The sequence below is a fragment of the Rhinatrema bivittatum genome, chromosome 5 (assembly GCF_901001135.1).
Source record: "Rhinatrema bivittatum chromosome 5, aRhiBiv1.1, whole genome shotgun sequence".
Lineage (NCBI taxonomy): Eukaryota > Metazoa > Chordata > Amphibia > Gymnophiona > Rhinatrematidae > Rhinatrema > Rhinatrema bivittatum.
Window position 1 is genome coordinate 252,247,680 of NC_042619.1, and position 27,745 is coordinate 252,275,424.

General features: G+C 45.7%; 2 protein-coding genes across 8 annotated transcripts in view; both read left to right on the top strand.

Annotated features, from left to right (window-relative positions):
- Positions 1-5,964, top strand: part of HR (HR lysine demethylase and nuclear receptor corepressor) — a 92,423-nt gene extending 86,459 nt beyond the window's left edge. For 5 of the 6 annotated variants that reach the window (XM_029603830.1, XM_029603833.1, XM_029603829.1 and 2 more), the window contains 3 exons: positions 1,867-2,046; positions 2,595-2,720; positions 3,124-5,964. In XM_029603830.1, the coding sequence (XP_029459690.1) occupies positions 1,867-2,046; positions 2,595-2,720; positions 3,124-3,186 (369 nt within the window). In that variant the 3' untranslated portion in view covers positions 3,187-5,964. The remainder of the gene's footprint in view (positions 1-1,866; positions 2,047-2,594; positions 2,721-3,123) is intronic. The other variant, XM_029603834.1, reaches the window with a different exon arrangement.
- A 9,093-nt stretch (positions 5,965-15,057) lies between these two features.
- On the top strand, positions 15,058-23,562 carry NUDT18 (nudix hydrolase 18). Of its 2 annotated transcripts, none has more exons than XM_029603836.1 (3): positions 15,058-15,373; positions 21,794-22,016; positions 22,655-23,562. In XM_029603836.1, the coding sequence occupies exons 1-3, from the start codon at positions 15,215-15,217 to the stop codon at positions 23,257-23,259; spliced, it is 987 nt and encodes a 328-aa protein (XP_029459696.1). In that variant the 5' UTR covers positions 15,058-15,214; the 3' UTR covers positions 23,260-23,562. The 2 variants fall into 2 exon arrangements, with proteins under 2 accessions (XP_029459696.1, XP_029459697.1); XM_029603837.1 differs by having other exon boundaries at positions 15,066-15,373; positions 21,794-22,007.
- The last annotated feature ends 4,183 nt before the right edge of the window (positions 23,563-27,745 follow it).

Below are 27,745 nucleotides of genomic sequence, written 5' to 3' on the forward strand. Positions count from 1 at the left end.
ATGGACCTGATGGCGACATTTGACAATGCCAAAGTTCCCCGGTTCTTCAGCAAGCGGAGGGAACCAGGAGCAGAAGGGGTAAACGCGTTGGTCCTACCCTGGCCAAAGGACATTCTGTTGTATGTCTTCCCACCGTGGCTGTTGGTCAGAAAGGTTCTATGCTGTATCGAGGGGCACGCAGGCAGGGTGATTCTGGTGGCTCCGGAGTGGCCGAGGCACCTGTGGATTGCGGACCTCTTGAATCTGATGGTAGACAGTCCTCTGAGATTTCGTCCGTCTCCGACTCTATTGCGTCAGGGCCCCGTTTATTTTGCAGAGGCAGATCGCTTTTGTCTAGCAGCATGGCTTATGAGAGGCGTAGGTTGAGGAGTAAGGGTTACTCGAATGCAGTGGTGACCACGCTCTTACATTCCCGGAAAACTTCTATCTCTATGGCGTACGTTAGAGTTTGGGGAGGGTTTGAGTCCTGGTGCATAGACCACCACATACAGCCGTCCATGGCATCAATTCCAGAGGTCCTGGGTTTCTTACAGGCAAGCTTAGCCAAAGGATTGGCCTTCAATTCTCTGCAGGTGCAAGGGGTTGCTTTAGCCTCTCATTCGATGTGGCACTTTTTTAAGAGGAGCTAAGTATCTACGTCCTCCGGTTAAGAGCCCTTGTCCCTCATGGAAGTTGAATTTGGTGCTGAGGGCCCTTTGTAATGCCCCTTTTGAGCCTTTGAAGCGAGTGACACTGAAGAATCTGACCTTGAAGACAGATTTTCTGGTGGCTGTATCATCCGCGAAGCGGGTGTCTGAACTACAGGCTTTGTCCTGCAGGGAACCTTTCTTGAGAATCTCTGATGCAGGAGTTTCCTTGAGAACAGTTCCCTCCTTTCTTCCGAAGGTCATATCCTCTTTTCATTTGAAGCAGTCCGTGGAACTCCCTTCATTCGCAGGTTTAAATTCTTCCTCTGCAGAGTCTAAGGATTTGCGGAAGTTGGACGTGAAGAGAGTGTTTTTGCGTTACTTGGAGGTAACCAACAGATTCCGGCTCTCGGATCATCTTTTCGTGCTGTGGAGTGGACCCAGAAAAGGGCAGAAGGCTTCCAGGGCCACCATCGCACGCTGGTTGAAGGAGGCTATAGTGTCGGCTTACCTGGTTCAGGGACGCCCAATTCCGTCTGGTCTTAAGGCTCACTCTACTCAGTCACAAGCGGCTTCTTAGGCTGAATGTCAGCAGGTGCCGCCACAGGAGATTTGTAGGGTGGCTACCTGGAAGTCTCCGTATACCTTTGCCAGACATTATCGACCGGGCCCCAGAGCCTGGTTATTTTGGAGCCAGTGTACTCCGAGCGGGACTCTCTCAATCCCACCCTGGTTAGGAAAGCTTTGGTACATCCCAGCTGTCCTGGACTGATCCGGGTACGTACAGGGAAAGGAAATGAAAATTCCCCCCAGCCGGGGGGAAGATGGAGAGTCCGCTTGGCCGGTAGCTGATCAATTTTTCTGCCAGTTTCAGGTGTTTTCATTTCCTTGGCTCTTCAGGGGGAAGTGGTGTTATGGCTGCCGTTATGGTTTATATAGTTTCTGCTTGGGTACAGTATAATACTGACAGACACTAGGTGGCACCTCAGGGGTATAGGACAAAGTCCGCAAAGTCTTTTTCTGTCTCCATCTGCTGGAGGGGAGGCAAAACCCAGCTGTCCTGGACTGATCCGTGGTACTACAGGAATGAAAATTAGCAGGTAAGAACCAATTTTCCTGTACAGCCCATTCTGAGCAGGGGCTGCAGCTTGGCAGACACTGTGCCAAACTCTGCCACATGAATTTAGTTTTGGGGATGAATATGCTGGTGAGAAGATTGATCTGCATCTCTTTCCTCCAGCAGCTGAATGCAAACCAGAGTCAGCACAACGGACCCCAGCCTGATCCCTCCTGCCATGCCGCATGCTACCTGGACCCATCCTTGCGTAAGCGGCTGCGTGAAGATTTTGGAGTGAAGAGCCAGGCCCTCCTTCAGTTCCTGGGTGATGCTGTTCTAATACCTGCTGGATGCCCATACCAGGTGCCAGACTAACCACCAATGACATGCACGCGTCGATACTGGATGCTGGCATGATTCAGAACAAGAAATGCCAGTACCAGGATTCGAACCTGTTTTACTGACACTGTTGTAATGGGCTGGTGATTACTATCTGTGTTGACTAAGTTTAGTCAACTATGTTAGCATATATGATTACTTCTAAATGATTTTAAAAAGCGAGTTAATTCATCGTGTGCCGTGAATTCTGTCATTGATACTCCTACCGTGTTTTTTTTCTATGGAGCAGGAAGTGCTAGTTGCAGGAGTCTCTCTAAGCAGGGATTTACTCTGCTCCGTTCCTCCTGGATCTGAGATGCTGCTGTGATTTAATGTATAGTGATGGAATTATTTCTGTTTGCTGGTTGTTAAGAACTGACATCTGATACATCAGTAGTCAGAGTGAGGTGTGCTGTAAGTCTCGCACTCTCAGTACAAGATTTAAAATAGACTGGTGCAGTTTATAAGCAAACTATAAAACAATGTCTTTCTCTCCCCGATACTGTCTGCCTTTCCATCTCCCCCCTCCACAGGTGCAGTGCTTCAGCAGTACAATCAGTGTCACCCAGGGATTCCTTTCACCAGAAAACACTGCATACTCTGCTCATCTGATGCGCACAGGGAGAAATGCAACTAGTTCCCAGAGTCTCTATCCTCAGGTCAGTCACCCCCCGCTACCCCACACACACACATCTCTGCCAATGCACCTTGCTCCTTCTCTGCAACCTCCCTGCTACTCCAGTACTAATACTTCCCCCCCACCCACCCACTCACAGCTATGTTAATTCACCTTACTGCTTTCCTGCAGCACCCCCCTTCTACTTTAGTACTGAGGACTCCCATCACACATAGCTCTATCAATGCACTCACTCCTGCCCTGCAGAATCCCATGTTATTTTCCAGTACTGAGAACCGGAATTAACACATAGATCTGCCAATGCACCTCACTCCTGCCCTGCAGCATCCCCTGCTATTCTGGCTGCTGACACACATATACAGCTCTGCCGAAAGATCTCAGGCCTACCCTACAGTGCCTATGGTCTTGTCTCTTTCTCTTTGCAGATGGAAAGAGCAATATTTGGTGCTGTGAAGAATGCCATGGAAACACTACAGAGATACATTTGAAGATAACAGCTCAAACAGCACTGGGGAAGAGATGGAGGCAGCTATGCTTGTGCTCTTGGAAATTGAGCCAAGGAATATAGAAGTGCTCTGAAAAGCTAGTGTGAATTCTCCCTCTGCCACAGGAAAGTTGTTCTGGCTTTTATTAGGCCCTGCTGCTTTTCTCTGGGACTTAAAAAAGAACAGGAAAGAGCCCATGAAATCCAAAGACACTACAAAGTGTCCCTAAAATCCTGCATCACTGTTAGAAACTTGCTGAAACAATGTGTGAGCACACAAGAGTGCACAAGATAAGCTCCGTGCATGTGAGCAGATCACTTTATACCACAGTGAGGGGCCATGTACATGCTGCTGTCTCGGAATGATATGTCAGCCACAGATACAGGACTCTGCCATCCTCTAAAAAAATACTTAAGAAAACATTTCACACAATGCTGTACTACAGGCTAACTGTGCCCTGCTACTAATATCATTGTGCCTGGTGCTCATTGTGATGACATCACACTTGGGGGCTAATCATTGTGGTGACATCATGCTGGGTGCTGATTGCTGTGATGACATCACACTTAGTGTTTCTCACTGTGATGACATCATAGTTGGTGCTGATCACTGCAGTGACATTACGCTGGGGGATTACCGTAAGGAAATTTGGTGGTTATAAAACATTCAGGGTGATATTTTCTGCCCCATGGTGCTTGATGGAGCTGACAAATTCAGTTTTGGAGACTTCTAAAGATCTCTCTCTGTTTACATATTCTGTAATACACATTTATAGAGTCAGAATCATATATTATCTCAGTTATCACTATGCTCTGTGTCTCTGGAGAGAGGGTCCTCAGAAGCAGCAATCCCTTCCCCCAACAGTGTTTGTGTTTGAAGATGTTAGAAACAGGGCCCATGATTTGGCAAAGAGGAAAAGAGGCCAATATTCAAAGCGTGATTAGCGCTACTTAGTGGGATAAATATAGCTTATCTGGCTAAGTGGCAGCCACTGAATATCGGGCTATGTTCAGTGACCACCACTTTGCTGGATAAATTACTTATCCGGCTAAGTCAATAGCTGGATAGTCAGTGGGTGGGCAGGGTGGCACCTTAACCAGATAAGTAGCAGTATTCATTTTTGTCCGATTAAGCTAATTGGATAAATTAGACCTGCCTTATAGCTGATCTGACTTAGCTGGCTATAACTTATCTGGCTAAGTAGCAACATTTACATGGAGATTCAGCAGCATAGCCGTGCCGCTGAATATCCCATGTAACTTAGCTAGATAAGTTATATCCAGCTAGCTTACATACCTGGATATCTTTCAATATTGGACCCAAAGAACCTTTGTATAAGAGACCTGAAAAAAAGAACTCATCGGATAGGGTTGCCAACTGGCTCCAGATTTTCAGGACAAGTTAATCCAGTCCTGGTTTTACTTCCCTGCCTGCAGGTATTTATAGTCTTGCTTTTCCTAGGGAATGCCATAGGGAAAACCAGAATAAGTCCCAGCATGCATTGGGGGTAAAACCAGGACTGGATCAACCTGTCCTGAAAATCTGGAGCCAGCTGGCAACCCTATTATCGCATCATGAAAGAGAAAAAAAGAGTGACAGCAAAATAGGACAGGGAAGGTGAGAAACAGGAGCTGGTGAGAATCCATTCTGCCCCTGCTATATCAGTAAATTGAGGGGAGTGCTACTTCATGTTCTCAGACATTTGACTTTGTTTCAACTGCCTTGTTTGTCCTGTCCTCAGCCACAGGGTGGGTTAGAGGTTTTACAGACCCCTAGTTGGGGGCGCCACTGAAGAAATTAATAGCAGATTTTTTTACATATTGAGCACAAACCCTTACAAATACCAACTTAAAAATGGAATCTGTTGCCAGAGGACGTGATCAAAGCAACTAACATAATGGGGGTCAAAAGAGGGCTGGACAAGTTCCTGAAGGAAAAGTCCATAAACAGTTATTAGCCAAGTAGACTTGGGAAAGCCAGCGCTTATCCCTGGGACTGAAATACAAGAAATAGATCAACTATTGGGGATCTAATGAGTACCTGTGACCCAGACTGGCCACTGTCGGAGAGAGAATGCTGGGCTCAGTGGACCTCGGTCTGACCCAGCATGGCAATTCTTATGAATGGAGACCGAGAGCCCTTTGTCTGTAGTCGAATGTCTGCCTTAAGCACAAGATCCGCAAAAGCTCTGTGCCAGCAAGCACAGCTGATCAACTTCGTGTTAAAGCTCTTCCCCCTCCCCACTACATACTGGGATTTGTAGTCCTTTTTATGGCTAATTACACTACTACTACTACTACTACTACTACTGCTAATTATTATGATTAAGGCTCCAGATGCTTGAGATAAAGTTAGCTGCAACTATTGGTTTCTCCTGATCTTCTCTTAGTCTCTTATTCTTGTTTGCTTTTTAACGTTTGAACCACCCATGGCCTAGATTCACTCACATGCCATTTTGTTGGTGCCAGGAACTAGCGAAAGGAACTCTGATTCCTGGCCTTTTGCTTCTCTGCCTCTGGCCCCCTCCTTACCTCTTGCTGCTGAGGTCCAGCCCTCCACCGCACACCCAAAGTACATGTCCTCCATGTTGCCAGCATCTGTGTGCATTCTTCTACCCTCCCCTGCATATTAAACACTTAGTCATGTAATGCATCTGTGTGTCCTTCAAAATCATCATTAAACCTCCAGCAACAATTCCAGAAAAAATCTCCAGCACAATCTAAACCCTTTGGAGGGTATGGAAGCCTATATTTAAAAACACAATAAAAACCAAAGGAAATTCTCTCTCTCTCTCTCTCTTTTGTTCTTGGTCATTGTGTTTTCCAAGATATAGTCACTCTTTCTGTAGTATTTATGCTGCCCCAGGGCAGATCTGCCAATTCTACATTTCATCTGAGAAGAGATATCCAGGTTACAATCTGATTCTTGGCAAACATACAAAGCAATAATGATTCTTTGGAAGAATAAGCTTTTCCGCTTGAGACATCGCTGAGATGCGAAAAGGCTGATACAAGTACCACGTAGTACAGCTGAAGGTTGTCCATACAACCAAGGCCCTTGTCAGGTTCCTAGCAAGAAACTGCAACAAAATATACTCACTTAGAAAAACATATTATCAAGATCAGGAAACGTGGGCGAAGAGGAAGTGGTACACAAGGGCCGAACTGGCACACCAAGCTGCCGGCCTTATTCAAGGTGGCACCTGATGGTGATGAATGGTATTTGTACAAAATCATACTGGAAACCATTTATCTCTCTTATTTATTTCAAAATTATTTGTAAACCACATATTCCGAAGTTGAAAGTGTTTTATAATATTAAAGCATACATAACATGAAAACATAATACATAAAGCCTAACAAAGACTGACAGCACAGACCCTGTTCACCAGAGTAACAATATGTCAATATTTTCTCTGGGATTAATCATTTTATTCACTGAGTCTTAACTTCAAGTGCGTGTTTAAGCAGCCATGTTTTAAGGTCTTTTCTGAACATTTTGATGTCGGTTGTGCTTCTTAGCTGTTCTGGCATATTATGAGTCCAGCAACCAAGACGGCATGATTTCACCCCATCTACAAAGTGGGCTTGATGTAAAGTGGCCCTTATTAGCGGATCTTAAAGTTCACTGTGGTGCATGTACATGAAACGCTGCTCCCACCAGAACTCAGAGCAGCTGGTGTGGATTACAACTGAATGGAAGGGACTTGATTTTATAAAAAAGAAAAGGTAGAAAGGTAATTTGGATTTGAACAAAAAGGTGTTGAGTTGCTCACGATAAAGTTTGGGACTATGAGTACAAGGGTGTGGTTTTCTGCGTAGGGGGAGTCCACAGAGTTTCTCCAGATACGATTGTCCCTCATAGAGAGAAATATATGTCATTTAAAATTGCTTAGCTAGATTTTGTGATAGTCTTTACTGTATATTTCACTAGCTAATTGGGAAGTTTTGATAGATACTTGGGATACTAACATTGTAACATAGCGTATGATGCCAGAAAAAGACTGAATTTGCCATCCAGTCTGCCCAGCAAGGTATTTTAAGTTTGTAAATGCCGTTCTATGCAAGTCACCCCCAGGCCTTCTGTTGTGGGGTGTATAACTGCTGCTCTGTGCAGGTTACTCAGACGCCGCTCCACGCAGATTACTCTAGTGCTTCATTACCATTCTCATGCCACTAGGGATCCTTTGAGGTCCATTTTCTGCCACCAGCTAGCTAAGCAAGGTTGTTTGGATAAACTTATCCAGCTAACTTAGTCAGGATATTCCATAGTTCAAGTGCGCTGCTTAATATACCCAGATGTCTCAAAGTTAGCTGGATAAGTTTATCTAGCTGATTTTAGGACTGCTATCCAGTTATGGAAAATTGGCATTTATCTGGAGTGGTCACACTGGTGGGATTTTAAACCCCCCAGTTTGTCTGGCTAAATCTGGGATTTATCCAGCAAACTACTTTCAGTGTCGGCCACTATGTGTTTATCCCATGCCTTTTTATTGCCTAGTTCATCATGCGCTGCCCAGGGGGAACCTGGGATTGCTTGTAGCACTCAGGGTCAATCCAGGAGAGAGCTGAAGGAAACAGCTAAACTGAGCAGATTAGAAGCCTGTCCTTTGAGGATTTTGTTAAATTAAATACTGCAAGGCAGATGGTTGGGTAAAATTACATGAGCTGGCCTGCTGCCCATTCAACACTGTCCCACTGGAGCAGCTGCTGTTGGCATCAGTATAGGTTATTTTTCATCCAACCAGCACCACTCATTAAGAGTGTAAACTGAAGGGGAGATCTATCCTCAGGCTCACAGTAGGAACCTGAACCAGAGTACACAAGGGAAATCTCTACCTGGATTACAAAAAAAGACCTACACTGAGACATGCAGGGGAGATGTGGGTCCAGGCTTACAGTACAGACCTGAACCATTGGGTAATCTGGTGAGATATGTACATATGCTCATAGCAGAGTACCCAGATTTACATCAGAGACCTGAACCAGGGGATAGATGCAAGCTGTACTGGGGCATGGAGGGGAGACATATCCAGGCTTACAGCAAAGACATTAATTGGGCTATGCAGCAAAGAACTCTACCTAAGTTTGCAACAAAGACCTTAACAAGGGTACACGAGACCTTTACCTGGGCTTATATCAGATCTGTATCAGGATATGTATCCAGGGCTGATATTATACACAGTGGGGCTCAGTGCAGAAACCAAGAACTGGATCCAGGCAGGGCCAGGATCTCTGAACCTCTGCCTCAATGATATTACTCCAATTTGCCTAGGGAGCATGGGCAATTACCCTATTTGCTCCTGCTAAAATCATTTGTTTCTGTACTCAAGCCTACAGCAGTCACCTGGAACAGGGTACACAGAGACCTATACCTGAGCTTACTGCAGAGTCCTAGACTAGGAACCAGAGATCTGGATCTGGACCTACAGCAGAGAGAGCTGTATCCAAGTTTACAGCAGAGATCCATTTGGGAGACTCGGGGGAGATCTGTATTCTGGTTTGCAGCAGAGGCCTGAATCAGGCTGCACAGAGGATAGCAGAACATGTTTAAAGATAACTAGGTTTTGAATGGAGTTTCTAAAAGTAAAGGAATTTTTCTGGAATAAATTAAACTTACACTGACTAAAAACATTGACTATAATATTAAGGTCAGTTCCTTTGTAAGTTATAAGAAATTGTTTTGTTCCTGAGGCAAGAGTGGAATCGCCCAAACACCGCAGTGTCAGGTTTTACAGTTAATGCCTTTTTGACATCTTGGTGTATTTGCATTCACTGAGTGACAGAAGGAAAAGTTTTGGTTCAACATCTTACTGAGTTCTGTTCACTTGTGCTAACATCTTACTGACTTTGCAGGATTTAACATCCTACAATCCTTCCACTACTTGGTCATCAGTGTGGTAATTTTTGTTCTTAAATGGTTCAAGATAAATGGAGAAATTACTACTAACCTCATAATTTTGTTTTCCTTAGTGTAGACAGATGGACTCAGGACCAGTGGGTTATGCTTCCCTGCAGGCAGATGGAGACTGAGCAAGCTGACCTCACAGTATATATATACTCCTGCAGTGACCCCAGCCTGCCAATATTCTCTTCAAAAGCAACTGTGGACAAACTAGCAAAAAACTTGATTAAAAGCAGTCAACCATAACTGTACTCAATCAACAAGAAACACTGAACTCAAGAAAGAATGAAGGTACCCCAATCTAGGGACTGGATGAACACTTATCAGTATTCCCCTGGGACCCGAAGCCCCACAGAAGAGCCATCGACACAATCATTTGGCAGCTGAGGGCGGGAAGCTGAGTCCTCCCCTATGAGGAAAGGCTGAAGAGGTTAGGGCTGTTCAGCTTGGAGAAGAGATGGCTGAGGGGGGATATGATAGAGGTCTTTAAGATCATGAGAGGTCTTGAACGAGTAGATGTCAATCGGTTATTTACACTTTCTGATAATAGAAGGACCAGGAGGCATTCCATGAAGTTAGCAAGTAGCACATATAAGACTAATTGGAGAAAATTATTTTTCACTCAACGCACAATTAAACTCTGGAATTTGTTGCCAGAGGATGTGGTTAGTGCAGTTAGTGTAGCTGGGTTCAAAAAAGGTTTGGATAAGTTCTTGGAGGAGAAGTCCATTAACTGCTATTAATCAAGTTTACTTAGGGAATAGCCACTGCTTTTAATTGCATCAGTAGCATGGGATCTTCTTAGTGTTTGGGTAATTGCTAGGTTCTTGTGGCCTGGTTTGGCCTCTGTTGGAAACAGGATGCTGGGCTTGATGGACCCTTGGTCTGACTCAGCATGGCAATTTCTTATGTTCTTATGTTCCATCTATCTACACTAAGGAAAATTATATGATCAGGTAAGTAGTAATTTCTCTATTTCCTAGCATGTAGACAGATGGATTCAGGACCAGTAGGATGTATCAAAGCTACTCCTGAACAGGGTGGGGGGCTGCCCGCTGTCTCCTCAACACTGCACTTGCAAAGGCTGCGTCCTGGGCCTGCACATACAGATGATAAAACCTAGAAAAAGTATGTAAGGAAGACCACATAGCAGCTCAGAAAATGTTGACAGGAGACAACAATCTAACCTCTGCTCATGACACTGCCTGAGCCCTAGTGGAATGGGCCTTAACCTGAGTAGGCAATGGCTTTTCAGTATCCACATACATGTCTACCTTATTAATCCAGCGAGCTATAGTAGCCCGCAAAGAAGAAGAACAAACAATGATCCATCTTACGGAAAGGTTAAAAAACCTCCAGACACAGCATGGCAAGTCTCTTGACATCCAAGGACCGCAGGAGACGATACTCCTCTGCGTCCCTGACCTTATCCAGGGACGGCAAGAAAATGGACCAGTTCAAATGAAATTCCGAGTTCATTTTGGGCAAGAAGGATGGAACAGAATGCAGCTGTAACGCCCTTGGAGTCACCTGAAAGAATGGCTCCTGGCAAGACAAGGCCTGCAGCTTGGAAATTCGACGCGCAGAACAGATAGCCACCAGGAACACTGTCTTCAAGGTCAATAACCATAAGGAAAGGCTATGCAGCGGTCGGAACATAGGGCCTGCCAAAAATTCCAACACCAAATTAAGACTCCACAATAAAACTGGTAATCTCAAGGGAGGCCGAAGATGCTTCACTCCCACTAAAAAAATGGATCACATCAGGATGAGATGATAAGGAATCACGATTCACTGGGCCCCTGAATCAGGCAAGAGCCACAACCTTCAAGGAATTAAGGGCCAACCCTTTATTTAACCCATCCTGCAAAAATTCCAGAATGAGTGGGATCTTAACCAGGCCTCAAACACTCTCCAAACCTGCACATAGGCCAAGGAAGTGGAGAACTTCCGAGCGTGGTGCAAGGTAGCAATCACCACAGAAGATTATCCATGCTTCAACAAGCGTGCCCTCTCAAGAGCCAAACCGTCAAACAAAACAGATTCAGATCTTCGTGAAGGACAGGTCCCTGCTGTAACAGATTCGTGTGCGGTGGAAGACGAAGGAGGGTCTGCATCAGGAGTCTTCACAGATCTGCATGCCACGATTGTCAGGGCCAATCTAGTGCTACCAGGATATCATCCCCCTGTGGCCTTCAATCCTGCGAACTTTCCTGCCCAACAAGGGCCACGGAGGAAAGGCATTTAGAAAAGGAATGATGAATAAAACGGAAAAATGTCATAATGCCTCTGTATCGCTCCATGGTGAGACCGCACCTTGAATACTGTGTACAATTCTGGTCGCCGCATCTCAAAAAAGATATAATTGCGATGGAGAAGGTACAGAGAAGGGCTACCAAAATGATAAGGGGAATGGAACAACTCCCCTATGAGGAAAGACTAAAGAGATTAGGACTTTTCAGCTTGGAGAAGAGACGACTGAGGGGGGATATGATAGAGGTGTTTAAAATCATGAGAGGTCTAGAACGGGTAGATGTGAATCGGTTATTTACTCTTTCAGATAGTAGAAGGACTAGGGGACACTCCATGAAGTTAGCATGGGGCACATTTAAAACTAATCGGAGAAAGTTCTTTTTTACTCAACGCACAATTAAACTCTGGAATTTGTTGCCAGAGAATGTGGTTCGTGCAGGTAGTATAGCTGTGTTTAAAAAAAGGATTGGATAAGTTCTTGGAGGAGAAGTCATAAGCAAACTTATCTTCTGGCCAGATCTGTATGACAGCATATATGCCCAGGGACCATGGATCTCTCCTGTGACTGGAGAATCGAGGAACCTTCGAATTGTGAGTAGTCACCAGCAGGTCAAGAATGGAAGGCCTCAGTGATCCACTATCAGCTGAAACACCTCATCTGACAACACCCATTCTCCTGGGGCCAGACTCTCTCTGCTGAGAAATTCTGTTCTTACAAGTCCTGCAATGTGAGAGGCCGAGATCATCTGTAGATGTCCTTCCACCCATTCCATAAGTTGGTCTGTTTCCTGCGACACTTGCTGGCTCTTGCTTCCTCCTTATAGATTGATATAGGCCACTGTCATTGCATTGACCAACATCACGCGGACCACTTCACCCTGCAGTCTGTGGCTGAACTGCAAGCATGTCAACTGGACTGCCCGGGTTTCCAGGTGATTGATGTTCCAGAGGGACTCTTTGGCATTCCAACATCCTTGGGCCGTCAGCTCCTGAAAGTAAACTCCCCAACCCTGGAGACTTGCATCTGTCATGAGTATCAACCAGTTCAGGGAGGTCAGGGAAACACCCCTTCTCAGATGGGCCTCCTGCAACCACCACTGGAGGTGAGAGCAGATTTCCATCGGCAAGTGGAGCCGAACTGAATAGTCCTGAGACTGCGGGTTCCAACTAGACATCAGTGAGCGCTGAAGAGGACGCATATGTGCCCTCATCCTCGGCACCATTTCCAGCATTGCCGCCATCAAACTGAGCACCTGTAGTTAGGACCACACTGTCAGGTATATAGTGCTCACCAACTGATGATCTGTGACATCAATTTCTGAATCTGAACTTCTGGCAGGAAAACCTTGTCCTCCCTTGTGTCGAACTGAACACCCAGACACTCCATCGACTGAGATGGCTGAAGACTGCTCTTGGCCAGGTTCACCACCCAACTGAGCTCCTGCAACAAGGAGATCACCTTGCAGGTCACCAGGTGGCTCTCTTCCTGAGACTTGGCACGAATCAGCCAGTCATCCAAATATGGGTGTACCAGGATCCCATCTCTTCTCAACACCGCCACTACTACCACCATAACCTTGGAAAACATTCTGGGAGCAGTGGCTAGACCAAAAGAAATGTCCGAAATGGATAATGGTTTCCCAACACCGCAAAATGCAGAAAATGTCGGTGCTCCAAACAGATGTGAATATGAAAGTAGGCCTCAGACAAATCCAGGGAGGTCAGAAATTCCCCCAACTGCATGGCCATTATCACTAAGTGTAAGGTTTTCATGGGAAAATGAGTCACCCTCAAATGACGGTTCACACTTTTGAGATCCAGGATGAGACGAAAGGAGCCCTCCTTCTTGGGCACCACAAAATAAATGGAATATCGCCCCACACTTTCTTGAAACGTAGGCACTGGATCCACAGCCCTCAGCCGGAGAAGCCTTAGAAGCGTAGATTCCACTGCCTGCTTCTTCTGTGAGGAGTTGCAAGGAGACATCATGAACAGGTCCCGAGGAACACTGCAAAATTCCAGCACATATCCTTTTTGTATCATCTCCAGGACCCACTGATCCCATGTGATCTCAACCCACCTCTGATAAAAGAGAAAGAAGCATCCCTCTATCTCTTGTTCCCGAAGGTGGGTCGACCATCCTTCATTGAGAAGCTTGGGAGGATCCACCACCTGAGCTCACTCCTCTCTTGGGCTGTCGGGGATGAAAGGACTGAGACCTACCGAAACACCATGTCCTCTGAAAGGTCGATCCCCTGTAGGGACGAAAGCGCTTGGAACCCTGGAAATGACCCTTCATACCAGAGGGGCGCTGCAAATTCTTCTTAACCTCTGGCAACCGAGGGACCAGAGATTCTCCCCACTTACTGGCCAATTTCTCCAACTCGCTCCCAAACAAGAGCAAGGCTTTAAAAGGCATTTTTGTAAGATTAACTTTGGAGGCTGCATCAGCTGACCAATTTTGCAACCATAGTTGACACCTGGCTGCTGCCACCGAAGCCACTCCTCTGGCTGAGGTATGGACCAAATCGCAGCCTGCATCAGTTAAAAAGGCGGCAGCGGGTTCCATAACCGCTCTGGAATCCACTCCAGAATCATCAACTTCCTGAGAGAGAAGCAGACAAAATCATGCCACTAGGGCACAACAAGAAGCTATCTATAAAGTCATCACCACTGCTTCAAAGGCTTGCTTAAGGATAGCCTCAGTCCTCCTATCATGCACATCCTTCAGGGCTGATCCTCCCTCCACAGGGATAGTTGTCCTCTTGAGATGACACAGATCAGTGCATCCACTTTGGGGAAAATGCAAACGCTCCCTCACCGTTGGATCCAGAGGGTACAGGCTTTTCAATGTCCAACCCCCTTTGAATGTTGACTCTGGGGTGCCCCATTCAAGATTAAGCAATTCCTGAATGGCATTCTTCCATTTTAAATTCTCCTTCCAAAAGATGAAGCAATCCCCATAGGGAGATGCACATCCACCATCTGCTGGAGATGAAGAATACTGGTAGGCTTGTGTCACTACAGGAGTATATATACTATGACATCAGCTTGCTCCGTCTCCATCTGCGGGCAGGGGAGCATAACCCACTGGTCCTGGGTCCATCTGTCTACACGCTAGGAAAATAATGTTTTAATTGCATATATAAAACAAAAAGGTTTGATGATGTGTAGACAATATATGGTGCCAAAAGAACTGCTTGTGGTGGAACATTGAACCATTAATTTATATAACTGTCCAGAATACTGGTATATGATGATACGTGGTAAACCTGAGCCATTGTTTTTGGCTGATAAACTCGCTATATACCAGTTTTAAAAACATTGATGCTTTGAAGAATTGCCAGAAATAAGAGCCTGCAGACAGTTCTTTTTTCGTTTTGTGGTTTAGGTATAAAGTATTAACATCACATAAAGTGGCATCTGCTTATTAAAGCTCTCTTTATTACTAAACGGGAAACTTTCACATGTAGATTTTAGACTTGCTCTAGCTAACAAGTAGAACTGATATCAGTGAACAGTATATTCCTATTGCTTGTTCATCCATTGCTCTTGGAAATTATCCCTTGGAATAAAGAATACATTTCTCTGCATCTTTTACTTATGGAGCGACTGAAAATAAAGGATAATTTGTCGGTGAATAAAATAATCTATCAATGACTTTAAAAGCTAACACCCAACCCCCCCAACCTTTGCCCTACCGACCTCGGCATTCCATTAGCACGTGACCCCAGGTACCGCTCAATGCCTTCCGTATCAGGTGACCACACATAGCAGGGTCTCTCAAACACGTGACTTTTTCGCGACACTCTCTGATGTTGCTTTACGGAGGTGGCCGTAAAGTGGGTGCGAGCGGATCCACCGGTATCGGGCTATGGATGCCGGGCAGCTGGAAACAGAGCTGCAGGCGGTGTTGGACGGACACGGGCTGCCGGTGCCTGACACGTATGATGCGGCTCCGGAGTCGCTGGAGCCCGTGGTGCTGCGGAAGAACGTCTGCTACATTGTGCTGGGCATCCTGCTGAACGAGCAGGTAAGCCCCAGGGAGGAAGAGGCTTCGATCACCTAGGAGGATGAGATGAAGGGCGTCTTGAGTGGTGTTTCTTTACGCTTTTCCTGGTCAGTATTGCAGTTGTTCTCAGCAGTGCTGGGACCAGCTTCTTCTGCACCGGGAGCAGATACGTGGAATTACGCTTCTCCCCACCCCGACAAAAAAAAAATAAAAAAGACTAGTGGATATATCCGTTCAGCATTTTCTCATTTGGCAGCAGAGGCACAGCTCTTTGGTGGTGGCAGCTCCAGCAAAGCAACCCTCTCATTTCCTCCTACCCAGCTAGGGTTGCCAACTTTTCCATAGACCAGGACTGGACGCTTGAGGACGGGTGGGGAAATGGAACCCCCTCATTTGCATAAATTTTAGATCCTGCCAGTGAACTGCCTAAACAGTGTATCTATGTATCTGCAGAACCCCTGGGAGCTGAGGACTGTGCTGGGCACCACCTCCTCTCCCTATGCTGTCCACAGCATGGGAAAGTAGGCAGGGATACAGCACAGCTCTCCTCCATAGGTGCTGATCTGCCTTTCTCTTCCTCTAAGAGGCTGTGGGGAAAAAGGAGGATCCACGTGCAAACCTGGTCATTTAGCATCCAGTTGGTACTTCTGACTGGACACTGTACAGAATGCCTGAAAACGTGGCTGTCTGCTCCAAAACTGGACAGTTGGCAACCCTATACCCAGTATCCCCCCATTTCTCTTTCCCTGCCATTCCTCTCCCTGCATTTGGTTCCACTCCATGCCCTTTATCACCCCTCTTTCTCTCACCCTCCCACTGTTTATTCTGCCCCCCCCCCCCAACTACTTGAGCTGCATCCTCCTTTCACCTCCACTCGCTCCTTGCATTACATTCTCTTTTCTCCCCTATCCACTCCTTGCCCTCTATTCCTTTCTCCCCTCCATTCCTTGTCCAGCAGCATTCCTCCTCTTTCACTCACCCATCCATCCATTGCCTAGCAGCTTCCCCCTTTCCACATCTGCCTCTGCCCAACAGTAGCCCCTCCCCCTCTCTCAACCATATGCTATATCAGAAGCCCCCTCACCTCCTCCGACCCTCTATCCAGCAGCAGAGGTCCCTTTCTCTCTGCCCTCTCCCCCCTAATCTCCTACCTAGCAGGAGTACCTTCTTTGACTTTCCCCTTCATCCCCTGCTCAGTGACAGCCTCCTCTCTTTCTCTCTACAGCCTCCAATGCTCTTCAGGCCGCAGTGCTGTAGGTCATTTTTACAGCAATAACTGCAAAAACTTAAAATCAGCATGGGCCCTGTGAGCCATCATGCACCACAAGCCAGCCTTGACCCTTCTTCCACACAAGCTTAAATCATTGCAGTATTGTGAAAATTTAAGCGGCTGAGGGTTAACATAAGAAATTGCCATGCTGGGTCAGATCAAGGGTCCATCAAGCCCAGCATCCTGTTTCCAACAGAAGCCAAACCAGGCCACAAGAACCTGGCAAGTACCCAAACACCAAGAAGATCCCATGCCACTGATGCAATTAATAGCAGTGGCTATTCCCTAACGGGCGGATTTTAAAAGCCCTGCTTGCGTAAATCCACCCGGATTTATGCGAGCAGGGCCTTGCGCGCCGGCGCGCCTATTTTCCATAGGCCGCCGGCGCGCACAGAGCCCTGGGACGCGTGTAGGTCCCGGGGTTTTTGGAAGGGGGTGTGTCGGTGGGGTGGGACCAGATGACGCGGCGTTTCGGGGGTGGGGTGGGGCATACCGGGGGCGTGGTTTAGGCCCAGGCCGATTCGGGGCGTGGCCGCGCCCTCCGGAACCGCCCCCGGGTCGAGTCTCCGGGAGGCGTAAATCTGTGGATAAAGGTAGGGGGGGTTTTAGATAGGGCCAGGGGGGTGGGTTAGGTAGGGGGAGGGGAAGGTGAGGGGAGGGCGAAAGAAAGTTCCCTCCGAGGCCGCTCCGATTTCGGAGCGGCCTCGGAGGGAACGGAGACAGGCTGCGCGGCTCGGCGTGCGCCGGCTGCCCAAAATCGGCAGCCTTGCGCGCGCCGATCACTGCGTGATCGCGTACTTTTGTTTGCGCCTGCTGCGCAAACAAAAGTATGCGATCACGCAGTTTTTAAAAATCTACCCCTAAGAAAATTTGATTAATAGCCGTTAATGGACTTCCCCAAGAACTTATCCAAATCTTTTTTGAACCCAGCTACACTAACTGCACTAACCACATCCTCTGGCAACAAACTCCAGAGCTTTATTGTGCGTTGAGTGAAAAAGAATTTTCTCCGATTAGTCTTAAATGTGCCCCATGCTAATTCATGGAGTGCCCCCTAGTCCTTCTATTATTCGAAAGTGTAACTAACTGATTGACATCTACTTGTTCAAGACCTCTCATGATCTTAAAGACCTCTATCATATCCCCCCTCAGCCATCTCTTCTCCAAGATGAACAGCCCTAACCTCTTCAGCCTTTCCTCATAGGGGAGCTGTTCCATCCCCTTTATCATTTTGGTTGCCCTTTTTTGTACTTTCACCATCGCAACTATATCTTTTTTGAGATGCGGTGACCAGAATTGTACACAGTATTCCAGGTGCGGTCTCACCATGGAGCGATATAGAGGCATTATGACATTTTCTGTTTTATTAACCATTCCCTTTCTAATAATTCCTAACATTCTGTTTGCTTTTTTGACTGCTGCAGCACACTGAGCCGACGATTTTAAAGTATTATCCACTATGATGCCTAGATCTTTTTCCTGGGTGGTAGCTCCTAATATGGAACCTAACATTGTGTAACTACAGCAATGGTTATTTTTCCTTATATGCAACACCTTGCACTTGTCCACATTAAATTTCATCTGCCATTTGGATGTCCAATCTTCCAGTCTTGCAAGGTCTTCCTGTAATGTATCACAGTCCGCTTGTGATTTAACTATTAGAAACATAGAAACATAGAAATGACGGCAGAAGAAGACCAAATGGCCCATCCAGTCTGCCCAGCAAGCTACGCACTTTATCCATTTTTTTCCCTTTTTTTTTCTCCCCCACCTGTTACTATTGGCTTCCAGTACCCTCCGGCCCTAATTCCCCTCCACCCCACCACCAATGTAGAGAGCAGCGCCGTATCTGCATCCAAGTGAACATCCAGCTCAATTATGGGTAGCAACCGCTGTAACAAGCAGGCCACACCCCTGCCCCATACTCTTACCCACCCCTGTTTTGTTTTTTTTTGTTTTGTTTGTTTGGTTTTTTTTGTTGGGTTTTTTTTTTTTTTTTTGAGATGGCAGCCCTCCATCCTTCCTCTCCGTGAAGGTGGATGCACTGCCTCCATAACATGCAAATTTTCTCTCATGCATATTCATTGTGGATATCTTGAAAACCCGACTGGCTGGTGGGCCCCCAGGACAGGGTTGGGGACCACTGATCTAATGGTCCAACCGACTCCCTCACAGGTTTCTTGTTTCAGATATATTTAAAGTTTTTATTATGAGTTTTTGCCTCTGTGGCCAAATTCTCTCTTCGCCTGTCTTATCAATGTTTTACACTTAACTTGACAATACTTATGTTTTATCCTATTTTCTTCAGATAGATCCTTCTTCCAATTTGTGAAGGATGTTTTTTTGGCTAAAATAGCCTCTTTCACCTCACCTTTTAACCATGACTGTAATAGTTTTGCCTTCCTTCCACCTTTCTTAATGTGTGGAATACATATGGACTGTGCCTCTAGGATTGTATTTTTAAACAGTGTCCATGCCTGTTGAACACTTTTAACCTTTCCAGCTGCACCTTTCAGTTTTTTTCTGTTTTCCTCATTTTATCAAATTTTCCCTTTTGAAAGTTTAGTGTTAGAGCTGCAGATTTACTTATTGTCCCCTTCCAGTTATTAGTTTAAATTTGATCATGTTATGATCACTGTTGCCGAGTGGCCCCACCACAGTAACCTCTCTCACTAAATCCTGCGTTCCACTAAGAATTAAATCTAAAATAGCTCCCTCTCTTGTTGGTTCCTGAACCAATTGCTCCATGAAGCAATCATTTATTACATCCAGGAATTTTGACTCTAGCAAGTCCTGATATTACATTTACCCAGTCAATATTGGGATAATTGAAATCTCCCATTATTATTGCATTGCCAAATTGGTTAGCTTCCCTGATTTCTCTAAGCATTTCATCATCTGTCTGACCATTTTGCCCAGGTGGACGGTAGTATACTCCTATCACTATACTCTTACCCAACACATGGGATTTCTACCCATATAGATTCTACTGAGTATTTACTCTCTTGTATGATCTTTATCCTATTGGACTCTATACCCTCTCGGACATAAAGTGCCACACCCCCACCAAGTTGATCCTCCCTATCATTGCGATATAATTTGTACCCTGATATAGCACTGTCCCATTGGTTATCCTCCTTCCACCAAGTCTCTGTGATGCCAATTATGTCAATCTCATCATTTGCTGCTATACACTCCAACTCTCCCATCTTATTTCTTAGACTTCTGGCATTGGCAAACAGACATTTCAAAGTGTGGTTTTTGCTTGTTTTAACAACCTGCTTTTCAGTTGTTAGGGATAATTTGGAAATCATTAGCTGCGGTAATTTTTTACATATAGGCACATGGACTATGTTTGCTTTTAATGGAGCCTCTCTGTTGGGAAGCCCTAACTCTCCTGTTTCATTAGTATCTTTCAAGGATACATTTCTCCGAACCATGCGCTGCTGAGTGACTGTCGGCTTTCCCCCTTGTTCTAGTTTAAAAGCTGCTCTATCTCCTTTTTGAAAGTTAGTGCCAGCAGCTTGGTTCCACTCTGGTTAAGGTGGAGCCCATCCTTTTGGAAAAGTCTCCCCTTTCCCCAGTTCCTTACAAAGCTGAATCCCTCTTCCCTGCACCATTGTCTCATAAGAACATAAGAAATTGCCATGCTGGGACAGACCAAGGGTCCATCAAGCCCAGCATCCTGTTTCCAACAGAGGCCAAAAACCAGGCCACAAGAACCTGGCAATTACCCAAACACTAAGAAGAACCCATGCTACTGATGCAATTAATAGCAGTGGCTATTCCCTAAGTATAATTGATTAATAGCCATTAATGGACTTCTCCTCCAAGAACTTATCCAAACCTTTTTTGAACCCAGCTACACTAACTGTACTAACTACCTTCTCTGGCAACAAATTCCAGAGCTTTATTGTGCATTGAAACTCTGGAGCTCTGCCTGCCTCTGAGGACCTGCACTTGGAACAGGAAGCAGTTCAGAGAATGCCACACTAGAGACACCTTAGGTCTTTCAGCCTTATGTACTCCTGCTCCACCATTAATTTTCACGCCCACATATTTGAAATTAATAATTAAATCTCAAACAATCATGTCCCTGCCACAACCTTTCCCAGAATAATTCTGTAAAATCCTATAATTGGATATCATACTTTTAAATGTCATAGATTACTTTTAAATGTCAGACACTATCTCCAAAAATATGTGATTTTTGGAGATAGACTACAGAAAAAAACCATCCCAAGAAATACCTAAATTTATCCATGAAAAGATAAATTCATACTGCATTGGTGAAGGTGATCTCTGAAATGGCTGGCTAGTCTGAATGTGAACATTAATTCCTTGCTACTCATCATAGGAAAAAGATTCAAATTGTGTTGTCACTTCAGTAAAAGGCACTTTCTGAAGTGATACAAACCGTGCAAAAAGTCACTCAAAACCTATATAGAAAACTTGTCTTACTAAAACTGCATTGACTCTCAGAACTCAACAAGGCAGCATTCCACCTGGGCCTTCTAGTGGGAAAACATAACAAGCTGGGCTCTTAGTGTTTCCTACACAGAACCTAGTAACCTCACAGAATACTTCACTTCCTTCACATGTACAGAACAGACAGACCCTCACTAAATACAGAATAAGGAATCACAAATTAGAAATAAAAATATGCAGGCAAAAGCTGAGTCATCTTTCTTGTGCTTTCCAGTCCAGCTTTGCTCTTCTCCTCCCGTCCCCCATTCCTATTCCCTACAAACAGAACAGGACAAAACAAGAGGCGAGGAGGGACCGGATTAGGGAGCAGAGGGCTTCTCTTTGCTTTGTACTGTGCTCTGTCAGCTCCAGGCTACCCCCACCCCAATCATGCTCCTTGCGTGCCGGAGGGGAGGAGGCTGGAGCAAGAGCAGAAAGCAGATGGCCATTCTCTGCTGCCTGAGATTCGGGGCACTAGCCAACAAAGTCATTGGGGGCAAAGCCTTGTGTGTTTTTGCCCATAGGTAAAAAGCAGCCATGCTGATGACAACCCTGGGCAATTGACCCCACCTTGTCCCCGTCCTCCCCCCAACTCAAGTCACAGCCCTGATTCTAAGGCATTCCAATCACAGTATATTCATGCTATAGGTGGTATCCTATTGATTGCAGGACTCCTTTCTGCCTTGGTTCTCATTGTCTGACAGGGAGAAGTGCTGATGATACAGGAAGCCAAGCGTGCCTGTTACGGGAAGTGGTACCTGCCTGCTGGCAGAATGGAGCTTGGCGAGACCATCTTGGAAGCCCTGAAGAGAGAGGTGAAGGAGGAGACTGGGCTGGAGTGTGAGCCTGGGACGCTGCTGGTCGTTGAGGAGCGAGGGCCCTGCTGGATCCGCTTCACCTTCCTGGCAGAGCCCAAAGGTGCTCTAGGTGCTCGCTATTTACCCAAGGATTGGGTGCCATGGCTTCATACAATGCTGTTGCTAGAGCATTTATTGTGCTCTGCTGTAACATCAGGAAGTGCCCCTTCTATTTAATGCCAAGTGAGCAGCAACAATTGATCTGTTACCGCATACTATATCTGGCAACTTGGTTTTTGCCTTGCTCAAAATGACAGCCTTTGCCTCTGTTCTGTTCTATAACCTTGGCTGTGTAGATTTTAAGGCTCTGAAATGCATATCATTTGCATTGCCTAGGTATCGGTGTTTCCCCAATATAGCTCTCTTTTTATGTCCTTGTCACAAATCAAGGGTTAGATTTGCAGAAATATTTATAGATTTGTAGAAATATGACAGGATCTGTGATGTGAATGCTTCTGCTGTGGTTTCTGGTACTGGAGTGATTCCACCAATTCATTTCACAAAGGCAATCTTTTAAAGCCTCTATTGAGCTAGTGAAAGGCTTTGTAAAATGGTTTCCTTGAGCCACAGGTGGCCAGAACTGTAACGAAATTTCAATCTCTTGTGGAACTGATCCCAAGTGATGGGTTAATGACGAATGGGACAGGCTTTGCTTTCTGATTTGATCATGGTTTTTGAAACTCCTAACCAGAATTGTTTTTATTGTAGGTGGTTTCCTGAAGGCGGCTCAGGATGCTGATGCTGAATCTCTGCAAGCCAAATGGTGGGACCGTGAATCTCCACTCCCTCTGAGAGGCAAGGACATTCTCCCCCTCATTGATGTTGCTGTGCGCTACCGGGCCAACCCCTGGCACCCTATCACCCTGCCAAAGGAAATGCCTTGTTCGGTGATCAGTCAGCGAGTTGTAGCGACATTTGTCAACAGCAGCAAAGACTTGTGGGTTTTGCAGAACACGGTGGGGAAACCCCACCTGCCTGTAACAGTGTGTAATATGTCCCCCACTGAGCTGCGCAGCAGCATTAAGGTGGCCATATACAGGCTGATTAAGCAGTGTATTTTGCTGCCACAGGTGCAGCTGAAGACCCATGGGATTCTGGGATTGCAGCACCTTGGGAAGGACCCTGTGGTGAAGTGTGATGGCGTTTGCTTCAATGTGTTGGTGACTGTGACTCATGCAAATCAACGCCTGTGTGACACCCCTCCGGAGCTCCATGGAGAGGATTTCCAGTGGTTGAGAGTTGAAGAGGGGACTCTGAAGAGTGCCCTTCTGCAGCGGCTCAGCACTTTTGCTGTTGTCCCCATTTACAGTTAAGCCCAGCAGGGGTTTCAGTACCATTCTTGCAAACGTGCACTAGCCTGCAGGCCCTAGGTCATGCTTTGTATTTAAAGGCTCCTGTTCTCTTGCTGCTTGTAGTTAGTGAGCAAAAGCCAGCCTGGGAGCCTGTGCTGCCCGATCTCACTTTCTCTCAGCAGGAGAGAGAAAGGGCTCTGTCTCATCCATCAGTGATGATGTAAGACCAAAGAGTGCTGTCCAGTTCCAGCACAGGGAGAAAGTTATAGTTTATATAATGATATTTTATTGTGTTAATATTTATAAACATCATGCTAACCTAGACCGTGCCTTTATTTTCAGTTCCAAGGACTATGAGAGGGCAGAGAGGCCACTTTACAGTGGTCTTATGCCTGTAAGAAACCCCTCGAGCAATGAGGCCCTGTGTGGTGCTCACAAGCCCTACTTACCCGCTTCCTACCCCTGGAAAAAGTACTGTATCCAGGCTCTAAATGCACCTGCATAATGGGAAGCATCTGTTTGCAGTCACTTTATTCTTGTATCAGGCACACAGCTGAGCAAAGATTAATTGGGGTGTGACCAATTCTTGTCCTCAAGAGCCACAAGCAGGCCAGGTATTCAGGATATCCATGGTGTACATGCAAGAAATAGATTTGCACGCAAACCAGGCCTATTTGTGGCTCTTGAGGACCTGAGGTGGCCAATCCTGCCTTTATTTGACTTGGTAACTGTACTTAACCCTCTCTCTATATATGTATATATATGTGCAGAGTTTGTACAGATGCTCTGAGCCCCTTGTAAACAGACTGCAAAGAATAGCAGTACATACAAGCACCCACCTCCACCCTCTGCTTATTGCATAGCTTTATCCAAAGCAGAAAAGTCCCTCTCCTTCATGCACAAAGTGTCCTCCACTTGGTATTTTTGACACTACTGTGCTCAGCTGCATGAACTAACGGAGGAGGCAGCTGCTGTCCTGGGCTCCCAGGCATGAGTTATGTAACAGGGGTGCCCTGCCTCATGAGCTGCTGGTGGTTTCTCAGCTGACTGCTTGTGTGTTCTGGTTCAAAACCTCTAAGCCAGTTCTTTTTTAAAAAAAAAAAAGAAAAAAACCTCACACATGCACAATCAAAATCTGCAGGTTTCCAACCATCTTGTTGCCTGGGAAGATGATTTGCCATAAGATGGCAAAGAAAAAAATAATTCCATATCATTGATAAGGTCTTGTCATATGACTACTATGTATATTATAAAAATGCAAATCAACCTGATTGAAAATTCAGAGTACTAACCATGCAGAGGGCAGCTTTCATAAATGCCTAATAGTATGTAGCCTTACTGCATGCCCAACCCTTGCACATACAGTAAAAAATAATTATCTCCACCATCAGCTCAGAGTATGTGAGTCTAACACTTCTTGATTCAGAAGGAATCAAGCAGCATGCACAAATCGCATGGGGTGATTATAGAAGTGCTGGCACGTGGGAAAGTCATTTGGCGACACTAACTCAAGAAATGCATTTCTTTCTTGCATGAATACACTGGTGGTGTATGCTATTGTGATACTAGAATACCAGATCCAGTCTAAGCATCCTACAGCACTAGTATAACTGCATGCATTAGTGATAACCCCTGCTGGCACTGTAAATTCCTAAATAAAAGCTTCTGAAGATCACTTTCTGCTATTAAATAAATCAGTTCTTGGCACATGGGCAAGAATCTTGATGGAGAGTGCAGGACTGCTGAATATCACTTCCAGCCTAGCAGCAAGGGCATGGTCAGGACCAGATTTACCTCATTAAGGGCAAGAGAGTGGAGAGGGGAACTTCCTGTCTTAGAATAAGGGATTGGGGTGGGTCTAGCAGGACACCACAGCTCAGGTTGAGCAGTGCTCAGGATCAATCAGTATTATTCAATTTAAAATTGCTTCATGCAGCAGGTCCTTGGATGATTTACAAATAGAAACATTATATAGCTTAGAATAACTGGGATAAAATGTGGCTAGGCCAGCGGTGAAATATGCTGGCCCTAAAACAGTGATGGTGAACTCCAGTCCTCGAGTGCCACAAACAGGCCAGGTTTTCAGGATATCTAAAATAAATATGCATTAGATTTGCATACAAGGGAGTCAGTGCATGCAAATCTTTCTCATGCATATTCATTGTAGATATCCCAAAAACTGGGCCTGTTTGTGGCACTTGAGGACTGGAGTTTGCCATCACTGCCCTAGACAGTTGTCTAGTTTGGGAAATCCAGGCCTGGGCATACTAAGTGTTAGAGCTCAGGCTGAGCACCATGGACAAGCTGGGAGTGATAGCACCACTGCTTTCTGGGGGGTTTTAGGCAGCAAGAAGCATTCTCATTAACATACTGCTGCCTGGGAAAACAGGTTGTTTGAGGATAGGGCATAGCCTCCAAGCCTCAGAAAAGCTCATAAGAACATGCTGTACTGGGTCAGACCAAGGGTCCATCAAGCCCAGCATCCTGTTTCCAACAGTGGCCAATCCAGGCCATAAGAACCTGGCAAGTACCCAAAAACTAAGTTTATTCCATGTTACTGTTGATAGTAATTGCAGTGGCTATTTTCTAAGTCGGTTTAGTTAATAGCAGGTAATGGACTTCTCCTCCAAGAACTTATCCAATCCTTTTTTAAACACCGCTATACTAACTGCACTAACCACATCCTCTGGCAACAAATTCCAGAGTTTAATTGTGCATTGAGTGAAAAAGAACTTTCTCTGATTAGTTTTAAATGTGCCACATGCAAACTTCATGGAGGGCCCCCTAGTCTTTCTATTATCTGAAAGAGTAAATAACTGATTCACATTAAGTTGTTCTAGACCTCTCATGATTTTAAACACCTTTATCATATCCCCCCTCAGCCGTCTCTTCTCCAGGCTGAAAAGTCCTAACCTCTTCAGCCTTTCCTCATAGGGGAGCTGTTCCATCCCCTTTATCATTTTGATCGCCGTTCTCTGTACCTTCTCCATCACAACTCTATCTTTTTTGAGATGCGGAGACCAGAATTGTACACAGTATTCAAGGTGCGGTCTCACCATAGAGCGATACAAAGGCATTATGACATTTTCCATTTTATTCACTATTCCCTTTCTAATAATTCCCAACATTCTGTTTGCTTTTTTTGATTGTCGCAGCACACTGAACAGACTATTTCAATGTGTTATCCACTATGATGCCTAGATCTTTCTTGGGTGTTAGCTCCTAGGGATGTGAATCGTTTTTCAACGATTAAAATTATCATCTTAAATTGTTAAAGAACACGATACAATAGGAATTCTAACGATTTATCGTTAAAAATCGTTAAATTGGGTTAGTGCGCACTAACCGGGAGTTAGTGCGCACTAACAGAAAATGATCCAAATTGACACTTTTCAGGTCAGTTAAGATCAGTTTAGGAATGAATATGTATTCCTATTGGCTGGCTGCACTCTTATTTATTGATGTTACCAAGGTTCCCACTGAGGTGATGGTTGGGGGGATGGGAAATGGAAACGGTTGGTAGCTTGACAAAAAAAATAATGTGATCAGTCAATGTGACTAGAACTTGTGCTCTATCCTTGATACTGGGAGTGTTGTGATCTTCCTGCATGCAGTGCCCTATCCCTAATACCGGGAGTGTTGTGATCTTCCTGCACACAGTGCTCTATCCCTGATACTGGGAGTGTTGTGATCTTCCTGCACACAGTGCCCTAACCCTGTTACCGGGAGTGTTGTGATCTTCCTGCACACAGTGCCCTAACCCTGATACCGGGGGTGTTGTGATCTTCCTGCACTGCATGCAGGGATACAGCATGGGTGAAGCACCGATGGCATCGACAGAAGCACAGATAACATCAACGATGGGATCAATGGAATCGATGTGGCATCGATGAAATGGATGGCCATCGGTGGAATCGACGAAATTGACACTGGAAACGACATGGGCATCGACAGCATCGATGTGGGCATCGATGGAATGGACAGGGGCATCGATGGAGGCATTGATGGTATCAAAAGAAGCATCGACGGCATTGATGAGGGTATCAAAGGAATTGATAGAGACCCCAATGGAGTCGATGAGGGTATCGATGGCTTAGACGGTGGCCCTGGCGGCAATGGTTAACTGTGACGTCCCTATCCCTCTAGCCCCGAAGAACCCGGAAGAGGATCGCAGGAAGGACACTCGCAGGTATTGTGGGGCTGACCGAGCGTGAAAACATAGGGAGAGAGAAGGCCGCAGTTCAGTTGGTAAGCTGGGGGAAACAGTTAGTGAGGTGACAGAAACCGACCGAAACACAGGGCATAGTACTCACCGAGCGCCGATGAAATGTACGTGAAGGGAGACCCGAATAGGGAAACATTATTTGTGAAGTAAAACTTCAAGTGTTTCTGTGAGGAAAGGTTGTGAGAAATTTCTCACAGAGCTCCTGAAAGCGATGCTAACTGCAGTACAGAAAAAAGATGACTGAAGGGAGACCCCTATGGACATAGGGATAATGGCATGCTG